At 38.5% G+C, this 13,089-nt stretch overlaps 1 protein-coding gene across 1 annotated transcript in view; it reads left to right on the top strand.

Moving 5' to 3' along the window:
• RBKS (ribokinase) overlaps positions 1–13,089 on the top strand; it is a 71,710-nt gene that overhangs the window by 28,978 nt on the left and 29,643 nt on the right. The window contains exons 5-6 of the mRNA XM_063152036.1: positions 5,626–5,790; positions 11,144–11,235. Of these exons, the coding sequence (XP_063008106.1) occupies positions 5,626–5,790; positions 11,144–11,235 (257 nt within the window). The remainder of the gene's footprint in view (positions 1–5,625; positions 5,791–11,143; positions 11,236–13,089) is intronic.

The raw sequence follows: 13,089 nt of genomic DNA, 5'->3' as shown, positions 1-13,089 counted from the left end.
TCAGAAATAAGGTAAATAACACTAATACATTGGATAACCTGGATACTGCCTGTTAACTTCCACCTCCTTTTCTGGGTTTGGATCAGCAGGTAGATTACACAGCAATTCTTGACACTTCTTATGCTGCCTACAGTCACTATGGCCATTGTAAACAGGAGGGACAGTGGGAATCCAGTAGTGTTCCAGGGCATCACTGTTTTGTACATGTCTTGCACTAGGCTTGCTGTCCAGACTAGTAGAATAAGAACCAGTCTTATAATTTCCAAATTCATATGCATGGCCAGCTGAGATAAAAACAGTCTAAACTTGAATGAACAGAGGATGACCTGTTAAAATTTTACCACCAATAATTTTTCCAAAGGATAAGGAACGAAACAATCTAGTGGATGTAAAACCTTTATTAGCACCAGGAAAGGGACGTGGATGTTTGGGGCCATGAGGTTCACAGTGGGCTATCTTACATGTTAGTGTCAGTGTGAAGGGTATATGACAGTCTTGTGATTCACATAGTGACATGAATAATGCATAAAGTCATGTAGTTTGTGCCTCTGAGTAACTGAAAAATCATATGCTAAGTTAGCACTGGCCTCAAATTTAATTTAAAATCTAGTAGAAGAGCAAACCTGGTCAGAACTATGCTCTAAAGCAAACAGATGCACAGAATTGGTAATGGTTCTTGTTGTTACTTCTCTCAAAAACCATCTGGCGCCTGAATTGAGTAAATTGCAGTAAAATAGCAGTACTTATGTGCTTTGCTGTTGCAAGAGACATTTTCTTTTCTTTTTTTTTTTTTTTTTCTGTAGAAACCTGGGTGATTTGACCTAAGCAGGCTTTACAGCAGTTTTCAAAGGGCTTGTCTACACATGCATGTTTTACTGCAGTGGCTGTGCTGGCATAGCTGAAACACCACAGCACTCAATGGACTGATGTAAAGTAGTTTCTGCTAGTTCAAATTGTACCTGAAAGGGAAGCATTTGAAGTTGGGGTTGGTGATGCTGTTTTGTGTTAAGATGAGGGACAAATAAAAACCATAGCTATCATCTCTTTAAATTGACAAGTTTTCGCTGCTGTATTGTTACACACCTAACCTTCCCTTCTTACCAATTCTTTACATGTACTGATACTTGGGAAAAATACCAACCCAAACCAGCTGAGAAAAATCACAGGGAGAAGTAGGACATATAAAGGTAGAGGGTGTATGATGCTCTGATGTATGAGTGAAGGCAGAGCAAAGACAACCTGTAGAGATCAGAGTCAGATGAGGCTCTGAAGGAAATCTTCCCTGATGTTACCTCTGTCTGTCTAACTGGCACTGCAGAATTTCTTGGAAGTTTTTGGCTGGTTACTGAATTGCACAGGGATAACTCACCCACTATTGTAATTGGCAAAGTGCAAAAAATTGGAAAATATTAGGCACATTTGATAATCTCAAAGTTGATTATATTCTGGGACAATACAGTATAGTTTCAATAAAAGATAGAGAGGTTCAATCTCTGTTTTAATGCAGAATGGTAGAGAGGTGTTTAACGAGTTTATAGAGCTGCACTGAAAAATGTACAGCCCACAGATGCTGCAAAGACCTCTGGGCTGGTCTCAGAAAGCTGTGCAGAAATATTTCTGGGATCTTGTGTTCCTTTCAGTTGTTCTCTTTTATGCTGCTGCCTTTTCAGAAAATTTTGATTTGACTAAACACAAGTATACCAGGATCTTGTATATCCAAATCTGTACTTTCTCTCTTAAGGATAAAAGCTGATACATCCAGCTGCTTTTCTTAACATTTTCTTTGAGGTACATCACAGACGCAAGGTTTTGTTTCCCCTTTCAGTCTGCCCTCTTGCCACTAGCTCTGTCACTTAGCACACCTTCTGCTAGCAATGTGATATTGGATGGTAAGAGCTCCATAAAGTGATGATGTACTTTTACACAAACATGTAGTGAGGGAAAAACCCTCTTTGTGGATAATTTTTTACATTATTAACTCTGAAGGTTATTGCAACTTTGTCCATATCTGGTACTGATTGCTGATGGAACCATTATGTTGGCCTAACTGGACTAGAGGTTTGAACAAGTCTAACAACATTCATATTCATATTCCTAGCAAAAATTCAGTGGAGGCACAACAGAGTTTGGCAAGTCATGATTAAAATTCTCTTGATTATTGCAAGTTAGGACTTGGAGCTCACCTACACAGAACACTGCATGATGACCCTCACTTGAGACAGGCATTGTGCTGACTTTATGATAAAGTTATTAATCATTCATGAATAGTGAATAGACATTATTTTGTAAGTTGAGTGTACCTTTGGTACCAAAGCACTACTAGTAAAAAAACCATTCAAAATATATATTTAGGTAAGGCTAAGTAAATAAGGCAAACTTAGAGTACATATGCCAACTTGTTTTTATTATAATTTCCACAGAGGAAAATCTTTGGTGTGAACCTTCAGGTTTATGAAGAAATGTCACCTGAATTTTAAAGACTTTCTACATATTGACTTTCTTTATTTACTTGAATATTTTATGTGCGAGACTCTTCAATATTTCTTTTAAGTCATTGCCTAGAAATTAGGATACCATAGCACACCCCAAACCCACCCTCATATTCATGAACTATGTGATTTGGCAGCACATGTTTTACTTGTGACATTCTTTTCTGATCACAAATATAATTTTCTTCTGTGTGAATTATTAAGCACAAACTCTGCAGCCATTGTTACAATCACACTGTTTGATCTGTTTGATATTTTGATTCATTCTAAGCACTACTGATGGGTTTTAGGCATCTCATCCAGTTTTAAAGATCTTTATTGCACTGTGGTGTTTACTGATTTGACCTTTGATTTTTCCACTGGCACTTCTCATCTGATGTCATCTATAAGATGACCCATGTAAAAAAAGGTCTGGCTTGAGTTATCCATCTTTCTGAGAACTGGCAGTAGCAATTTTGGAAGCCCAACTTAGAACAGTTTTTATGCATGCGGCATTTATCCTGACTGGACCCAGTCCCCATCTGGTGTAAGCCTGTGCAAGCTTATCGGTTTCATTTAGCTGTTACAGCTTATAGCAAGTGTGAAAGTGGCCCTTAATATTCTAGCTGATGTCTGCAAAACTCAAAGTTATATAGATGTTCCCATCAAAACTGATATTTTTAGTCTAAGAAAAGAGATTTTAGAATTAGCAGTAATGCAGTAAATACATTATTCTCATTCTTGGTGTGGGTAATGTTTTACCTCACTGGAGTAGTTTTAGAAGTTAGGTCTACAGTTTAAGGCTTCACCCAGGGTTAACAGAGATACACAGACTTTTCTGGACAATAGTTTATCTCCTCCTCAAACAGACATATAAGATATATAAGACTAAAAAAACCTCTGAAAATATTTGTCTCTTCTCCTTGTTGAAGGAACATAGAAAAACAATTTTTCAAAATTAATTTTCTTAGAGTTTTCTAGTGTGTAGGATTTTTTTTTAACTTAAAAAATTATTTTATGTTGGACAAGATGAATCTCACCCCTCTTTGCCATCTGTCTTTAACTCTGTTGTCCCTGATGCTGAATTCCCATCTGATTTCCCTGGCAAGAAATAATTTCTTTCAACAAAATGGTTGCTGTTAATGCAAAATTTTGTATTAATTGTGAGTGCATGGGTCCAGATTCTGCCTTCATGCATTCCAGTGCAAGTTTGTGGTGATTGCTATCATTCAGTAAGTCTGGTATACATAGCTAAGAACAGAATGGGGTGGGGGGGGGTTTTCCTCCAGCTTGGGTTTAGTCTGTCTGGACTGTTGCACCACAGTAGGTACTGCATCTCCCTGGCAGGTTTGAAAGCAGTCTCTAAGTCTCTGACCTTTTGTAGTTAGGAAGAAAATCTTCAGACTATGATCCAGTGTAGCACAGTCTACCTTGAATTTGTACATATGGGTTTGAGCAAACAGCCCCCCTTACTGCCTTGGGCCATTACCTCCAAAGTCTGATGATAATATACATGTCAGTACAGCTAAAGCAGTTCAGCAGGATAATGCAGCAAGACATGTGAATAGAGTCTGAGACTCTAGGAAGCACAGAGGCCAGGCAGAAATGAAAGAGATTCTTGTTCCACTGATTCTGTCTTTTACTGCTTGCACTGCTGTACCCTAAAGCTATCAAAATATACGCTCCGCAAAATAGGCACAATTTGCCTTAGAATATTTCCCCAACAGGATTCAGATATCTTTGGTAACATTTACGTGTTGCAGAAGGTTTTTTGTGTTGTTTGCTTTTGTTTTTTATCCAAGATGCCCATCATTGTCTGTTGAAAAGCAGGGCGTTGGCTTTTAAGTGCTGAGGTTTTGCTTTTCATATGCAGCTGTTCTGTACCAAACCATTGACAGCAGAATTGCTTTGGAAAGCTTGGGTCCCTCCCTCTGAGATCACTATATTATTCTTTCCATTGTCCTGCTTTCTTTTTGGAATGTATTTAGAGAGAGAAGCTTTGCACGTTCTTAGTCAAAGGACTTTGAAGTCACATTCAACAAAAATAATGTATTAAAAACATAAATATTTATTTGCAGAGTAATTCAGTTCATTACAGAATTGGTAGCCTTTAATGATTGACAGTCCTTAAAGGAATCTTCAGCGGGGGCGGGCTGAGCCTGTAAATCAAGGAACAACTGACTTATTGAAGTTAATACCTGAGTGATTAATAATAAATTTTAATTGGAAGGCACCCATGCCTGAAGGTCTCTAAGTGTTGTAATAGAGATTAAAAAAAAAAAAAGAAATTGCAATAAAAGAAGGTGATTTGTGTGTCTGAAGAAAAACAAAAGAATATTTGGAACCTACGTAAATGAACCTCACCTAACTGTAAAACAAACTACAAGAATAAAAAGGATCTTAGATGTGCTTTGAGACATTGCCATGCTTCCACACGCACAGCTTTGTTTAGATTATTCTTCTGGCCACCTGTAAGAGCAGAAGAAGCTATTGCCCACCTTTTTTACTCACTTCTCATAAAACTTTCCTAAGACACAGGCATCACCTTTCTGGGCTTTGGTGACATGCTGGTTCTGGTTTTCATGATGATGAGGAGCACTAACTTGAAATATTTCAGGTAAATGGTGTAAGCCTGCTTCTCTGAAATCTAAAGAACATGCATAATTTTCTTAGCTGTGTGAAATACTTTTTGTTCCCAGCTGATGGGAAAATTAAAATTTTTATACCATTTTTGGCATATGAATTCAGTAATCACATTGATGCTTTTCTCTTCCAAATGCTACTGGAATATTTTAGGAAGATGCAAATATCACCCTCAGCATGTATCCACCATCTCTACTGTGACTAGTGCAGTGCTTCTTTAGAGTTCACAGAAGACACCAAAATAAGACTGTGGAATGCCCAAATATGATCTTTCCCAAAGGAATTTATATTGTGTTTATTGTGCAGTATTAGTTCATTAGTACCTCAGTCTTTTTTATTATCCTCTGAAATATTTGTGTATTTGAAAATGTCAGCAATGCATACAATTTTAATGGGTTTTTTTGGGAAGTAAATTGAAATACTCATCTGAAATGTATTGTAAAAAGTGAAAGGAATTGTTTTACGTACTTTATTGTCAAAGTTAAAGTTAAAAAACACAATATCTTCTCTTTAGGACAGAATGTTATTGTCATAGTCCCAGGAGCCAACCTGCTTTTAAATTTTGAAGACCTGAAGAGGGCTTCTGATGTCATCTGTAAGGCCAAAGTGGTTGTTTGCCAGCTAGAAATAACCCCTGCTGTTTCTCTTGAAGCTCTGAAAATGGCACGTGCCAGTGGAGGTAATTTAACATAAGCCATTCTTTATCTTTCATTTGTGCTACATGAAAAATACTCTTTATCATGCTTTCTAAATAAAGATCCTGTAGTCTGTTCTGGTTTCTGTCATATTAGTTTTATTTAGAATTGAAACAATAGCCAACAAATTCATGCTATGCTAATGAGAACTGAATTCACTTAAAATTTTTTGCAGTGTTAACCTTGGATAGCAAATCAACTCCTACCCTTATAATCTCCCTGTATATGTCTGGTGCTGCCTTTCCTCCTGTTTTCATGCTGTGACTAAATACAGTATAATGTTGGTAGGTCAGGCACTATGGGCCTGACTCTGCTATGATTCCAGAGCAGAACAGGCATAATGAATGCAAGTCAGTAAAGTTCCCCACACAGGAAAGTGAATAAAATTACTTCAAAACCAGACTTATGCCCTTGTTCTGCCAGCATAGAGTAGGTATGGCTGTGGTTTTTTGTATAGTAGTTGACATCCTTAAAATTAAAAAATAAAAAGCTTTTGTTTCCTGACTAAAACTCTTGTGTGACTGGGCATGATGCCATGGCATAGACACAGTCATGGTCTGTGAAATTATTAGAAAATTGTTACTGTACTATACTTTTAAATGTAGGGCATTGTTCCTGCAGTGTAGCATATACGTAGATGAAAGCTGATATTTTGCTTGAACAGGATGGGGTTTCATTACCAACATAATGTTTTTGTTGTTTAAGTGCCTGTAATGCTTTCAGTTACTCAAGCACAATTACCACAGTATTTGAACACTAAGTAAATAATTATGCAAGAGAGGCATCTATATGAGATTTAAAAAATGTTTTCCCCTTCTATCCAGAAGATCGGGCTGGGAGAAGACAGCTCATAGCATAGTCATTCATGCAGCAGATCAGGGATGCAACTGGGATCAGACTGCAACTGGGATTACTATTTTCTTGAAGCTGAGCGCGGGATAGCTCCAGTAGATCATGGCATACTGGAACTGTAGGCTCTTCAGTTCACCTTCTGCACCATGACCTGTTGTGCACCTGTTGTACTATATTTCTGTCATTACCTTTTATGAAAATGGCTAACAGCATTTTAATCTAATGGTTAATGGACTCTAGTTGAATAATTAATCAATATCCATGACTTATCTTGTCCATTTCTAACTCTATGAACAGTTTTGGCAAGATGCTCCACACTTTTGTCACCCTCCTATGGCAAGATGCCAGCCTGTGACAGAAGAAAAGACAAGATTTTTAAAAGCAATTGAGAAAAATTCAAACCTGATACGCAGAACAGACATGCAATCACTTAGCAACTGTAGACAGCACAATATATCAAGAAAAGATAGTAGTTAACTGTGAGCCAGCTGTAGTTCTGTGCTGTCAGTGTGTTATCATTGTGCAGCTCTTCTGTCAGGGAAGTTTGGTTGCTTCTGCTTTAAAACAATAGGCTACACATGTTCAAATGTCATGTGCCATCAAATCTAAGTAAACAGCTGAGTTTGTAGCGCTGTAAAAACCTATCTGTAGCCAACAGTAAATTGTTAATGCAATTCTCTTCTTTTAGCTTGTAATACCCTCATGTATTATGTAGCACTTCATGTTAGAATGTTCACTTGACTATTTTTGTGTAAAACAGATGCATACCCAGATGCCTCAAACCTCTGTTTCGATGAGGGTTTTTTGCTTGTTTTTCTTCATTCTTACTGAAAGAAATAAACAAAAGAGAGAAAGAATATGGAGACACAAGCAAGAACTCTTTGCTTCTCTTCAGTGAATGTCATCTGGATCTGTAAGCTGGAGAGGGCATCTCATCATGTTATGTACATGTCATGACATTTTGTCATGGTGGCACGGAAGGAAGGAAGGAAGGAAGGAAGGAAGGAAGGAAGGAAGGAAGGAAGGAAGGAAGGAAGGAAGGAAGGAAGGAAGGAAGGAAGGAAGGAAGGAAGGAAGGAAGGAAGGAAGGAAGGAAGGAAGGAAGGAAGGAAGGAAGGAAGGAAGGAAGGAAGGAAGGAAGGAAGGAAGGAAGGAAGGAAGGAAGGAAGGAAGGAAGGGTTGTGAATAACTATATGAAGTGGGTATAAATTGTAGTGGAAATGTGACTGAACAAATAAAGTTTTGTAGTGGTCAATGGTGAGAAGCTGCTGCTGCCTCCAAAAGTCTGGTTTTGGACTTCTCTAATGATAGACTCCATAAAAGATGGCTGATAATGCCCAGCATATTAATACTGTAGTGAAAAATGATCTGGAAGTCCCTCAGTTAAAGGTTCCATGTCACTTGCAAGAAACAGATCTATTTTTCGGATGCTTCAAGCTTTTAATCTTGGGCTACAAGTTTTCATAACAGCTGTTTGTCTGTGGTTAAACTCTTCGCAATTTCTGCCAAAGCACTGTGGTTGCAGAAACCAGGCAATGGAAAATGCCTCCCACCCTACCCTAGCTTTTGAATTATGAATACCAGCTACCCTAAAATTTACTTTAGACTTGATAGCAAGGCAGCTTTCTTTTAAAGATAAGCCTCCACAATGGTATGGAAACCTGCCTGATTTTAACTGTATTTTCAACTTTTGGAAAATAAGTACCTTTCACACAGACATCAGAAAATTGTTAAGAGCTTCACAGCTACCTTCCCCTGAGCATCAGTCCATACAGGCAGTTTTCCTTTTGGGCAGCATGAGTTCCAGTGTAATTCCTGAATCTGGTTTTAGGCAACTTCTTTTATACTGTTAAGGATCTTTTGTATGCCCAGGAAGCACAGAGCAGCAGCTTCCTCAATTTCAATACAGAAGACAAAAAGCTAGATGGAAATGCTGGTGATGGAGAGTTGATTTCAGGCAAAGGAAATATAGATTTTTGGGCGTGGCAGAGGAAGAAAGAAAGGAGAAGGTGAAAGAGGAACAAAATTGGAACAGAGATTAGGATTTGTTGAATAGATATTGGAAAATGGAGGTAGAGTCAGGGAGGAGGCTGTGGGCACTGGAAGTGGGAACACGAATTGTGGGCCATAAAGAGAGCAGATGTGGTGAAAGTTGAATTAAAGAGGTTATAATTGCGTAGTTCCTATGCAAGGAGGCATAAAGAATAAAAACCCATTGAGGAGAATGGATCTTGGCAAAGGGAGAGAAGTGACAAGCTCGAGGAGTAGTCCTATAGGAATCTCATAAACACAAAGCCAAGTACAAGTTGCTGCACCTGGATGGAGCAGCCCTGGTATCAACACAGGCTGGGGGATGATCAAGAGCAGCCCTGGGGACAAGAACTTGGGGGTGCTGCTGGGTGAGAGGCTGGACATGAGCTGGAAATGTGCCCTCACTGCCCAGAAAGCCAAACCTGTCCTGGGCTGCAGCCAAAGCAGCGTGGGCAGCAGGGCCAGGGAGGGGATTCTGCCCCTCTGCTCTGCTGGGACCCACCTGGAACCCTGCATCCAGCTCAGGAGAGACATGGACCTGCTGGAGAGAGCCCAGAGGAGGCCACCAAGATGCTCAGAAGGATGGAGCACCTCTCCTGCGAGGAAAGGCAGTTTGTTCAGCCTTGAAAAGTCTTAGTGGTGACCTAGTTGCAGCTTTCCAGTAGCTGAAGGGAGCCTACAAGAAAGATGGAGGCAAACTTTTTACAAAGCATGCATGAACAGGACAAGGGGCAATGGTCATCCAACCCAGGCCATTCTATGATTCTGTGATTCTGTGAAAGAATTTCAGCAGAAAATAAGTTCCTCAGGATGACCAAACAGATTATCCTGTTCAAAAGCCATGCTCTTCTTCACAACCTGAAAGGGGATCTTAGGGTTCCACTATCTACCCCATGCTCAGCAGATAGTAAATATGGGAGAAAACTAATAGTAGTATATTACGTTGTGCTCATGATCAGTCTGTATTACCTAAAACCCAAGTTGGAACACTTCCAGTGCTGCTCCTGACCCATGAACATGTCAGTATGATACCACATGACAGTTTGTTTTCCAGTATGTGCTGGTTTTTGTTTTACCTAGGGAAGTATACCTTAAAGTTTTATGTTTAAGATGACTTCATTAGTGTTGCAGTTAAGAAAATAGGAAATGCAAGAGTTAAGGTTGCCTGTGAAACCTTAATTTGTCTCCTTTCTGCATATGTATTATGTTGCAGTCTTTAATTATGTGATCACATGCTGTTTTTCAGTGGTATGTGATCATATAATTAAAGAGTTTATTATAATACATACTGTATTGTAATAATTTAGGGGAGCCACATTAAGATTTCATTGGAATTCCTAATCCTGGCATTTTCTGACTTCTGAGTAAAAGTCTTTGTCACTTTAATACTGTTTTTAATGAGGCAGGTAGAGAGGCATGATACAGTTATGCAGTCAAAGGCTAAAACTTTCTAAGTGTCAATCACTAAACTTCTTGGTACTCAGATTTCAGATGTCTCTGTGCATCTTTGTCTGTTGGGGCATTACCTGGGATTCAGAGATGTTCAGGGTGTCTGTCTAGTACATGCTATAGCTTACAGTCTAAATATGTGTTAGGACTGAACATTTAGGCGTTCAGATTGGAAGATTTGATCACTGACTATAAGGAATATTTCTGAACTAAGAGTGTGCTTTATTTAAAAATTATGGCCTTGTGGTTAAGACTCAAGTATTAATCATGGAATTGGCAAAGTGAAAAACCAAGGCTGCAGACTTGCTATGTTAATAGTGAGTAAGTCACTTACACTGTCCTCATGACAAACCTTTGCTTCTGCTACTTGGGGCCTTAGGCTACTACAATTTAAAGTTAGGGTAACTAACATATTCTACCACATGTTAAGTTTAGGTCTAGCTCTGCCAGATAGCATACTAAAAATATGCAGTGCCTTGTCTACACTACAGTTTTATAATGTGGCATTTTGAACAAGTTAGGTAACACATTCAGAAGCATATTTAACTCCTTGTCTGGACATGCCCTTCATTACTCCATAACTCGTGATTCTTCATGTACAGAACTCAGATAACGACACTGAAAAATTCTAGAACTAAATCAGTTCTTGTAAAACTTATTAATATCATGGAAGAAGCATCATCAGTTAAACAAATTGCATTAATGTCTAAGCATTTTCTGTCTTTATTTTTAATTTAATAATTTCTTGGGGTTTTTTTTTCTGTAACTTTTCTGTCATGTTCCAATCATGACAGGTGCCTGCACATGGATTAGAATGGAACTCTAATATAATAAGCAAAACTTTTAGTATTTGTTTAAGAGGAGTATGCAGACACTGAGAGTAATTTGTGTGTTAATAATAAATATTGGGGTCTGTGATTGAAACACAATGGTCTTTCAAGTGACAGTTTATGAATCTAAAACACTCCAGATTTAGATTTTCTTTTTCTTTCTTTTTTTTTCCAGTAAAGACTTTGTTTAATCCAGCTCCAGCCCTTGCTGACCTAGATCCACAGTTTTATACCTATTCTGATATCTTCTGCTGCAATGAAACTGAGGTAATTGTCATATATCATGTTAAAGAAGGGGTCTTAAGCAGGAAAATTTCAGCATAGTCTTCTCAGAAATACAGCATAGGGAGCAGGAAAATTGAGCCATGCTCTTCTTACCTGATCTAACCAGCAAAGAGGAGTATTCTAAGATAACTTTATCTTGCACTTGAAATTAAATTAGCTGTTTGCAGCAGGAAAGTTGGGTCCAGCCTTCCTTACAAGTAGATCAGCAAAATGCATCCATGAAAGGACACTTGTTAAATGTTATCACTGAGTGGTAAATATTAAAATAGTTCCTTGTCCTTGGTCTGTGGTCCCTTGATATGATTAGCAGGAATGCATTAGCCATAGTGTTCTGACAGTTTTAAACTCTGTTGCCAGGAGGTGATGCACGCTTGCTGCACTTGATGGTAAACAGTAGCTTCATATGCCTCTTCCTGTCAGATCTGTTTTCAGTGAATATTCTCTGGCCTTCAACCTATATTTTGCTTTTTTCATTTTTTCCCCCTCCTTTTCATCTCTTTTCTAATTCAAGTTATTTCTCCCAAAGGAAATCGGTTTTGTCACAAGAGACAAATTAACCTCATCCCATAAGACCTTTGTTTAAATTTGCTACTTATTAGCATTAGGCATGCTGTGTTCCTTCCCCTCACCCTCTCTTTATATAAACAGGAATGTGGAAGAAGTAACCTATTGGATAGGAGCCATGCCCTGATCAGAATTAAAGTTATTTCTAAAAAACATGAATTCTGCAATGCACATGATCCCTTTGGGTGGGGAGGAGGGGGAAGAGCTAAGAGAGAGCATGGCCCTGCTTACTTGTCGTGTTTTTTGTTTGATGACAATGTCTGTCAGTGTAAATTTTTGAAGGCTCAGTTACCCTCTTTTGAAATTTCTGTTAAACCCCATCACAAACTATATCAGAAGTTCTCAGTCCATGAGTCTTTCTAGCATTTAAGGGTCAGCCTAAGTAACCCAAAAAGACATGTAAATTTTATTCTGGGATGTTTCCTTATGGGTCTGCCAAGTAGACATGGTCCAGAGAATTCAAGAATTAGCTAAATAGCAAGGTGGGAGATGCTATGGCTCTTCAGGCCTCTGAAAGCCAGAGTTTCCAGGATAACTGGAATACAGTTATCAACTGGATACAAGTTGTGGCTCAGACACTGTACCACAGATATCAGAATTCAATTCTATGTGATGAAGAGAATGCTAAAGAAAAGTATTTATTCTTGTTCAGGGGACTTGCGGAACGCCAGTATCATGTTTTCTTAATGCTATCAGAAAGCTCTTATGCCTGGACTATGCCTCTGGATTGGCTAAATGGTGCAATGGCTCACATTTTGGGCTGAGAACATCCATACTCTCCCACTACTTAGTAAATATCATTCGTTGTTTGCCTTTTTCATAATGCCACTTGTTAATATTTTTCCCCCTGCAAAAACTTCTCCCCCATATGTTAGAAACAAAACTTTGTTTTTCTTTACTTGTCTATTCCTGACTTCTCTCTCTTTGCATCACATGTATTAGAGTTTTCCTTTTGTTGTACTTTATTGCTAGGGGACAGTCTTGAAAGAGGCATTCTTTAGAAGTGAAGCTTGCTGGATCCAGGGGTATTATTATTACCACCACATGGAGAAAAGAAATTACTTCTATTTAGAGAACAAGAAATACAGGTGTATAATTATAATAGATCCCTGCTCACTCATCTACCTTTTCCTGCAGAGCTGGGGGTACAGTTTGCATTCTTTTCTGCTGTTTTCTTTTAAAAAGTAATTACCATGTGAAGATAGCTTGGATCACTGGATGCAAGGTCAGGCACAGAAATAAGCTCTCTGCTGTTGAGGAGGCTCATCTCTT

This window comes from Melospiza melodia, chromosome 3 (genome assembly GCF_035770615.1).
Source record: "Melospiza melodia melodia isolate bMelMel2 chromosome 3, bMelMel2.pri, whole genome shotgun sequence".
Lineage (NCBI taxonomy): Eukaryota > Metazoa > Chordata > Aves > Passeriformes > Passerellidae > Melospiza > Melospiza melodia.
This window is presented reverse-complemented; position numbering and strand designations above follow the sequence as displayed.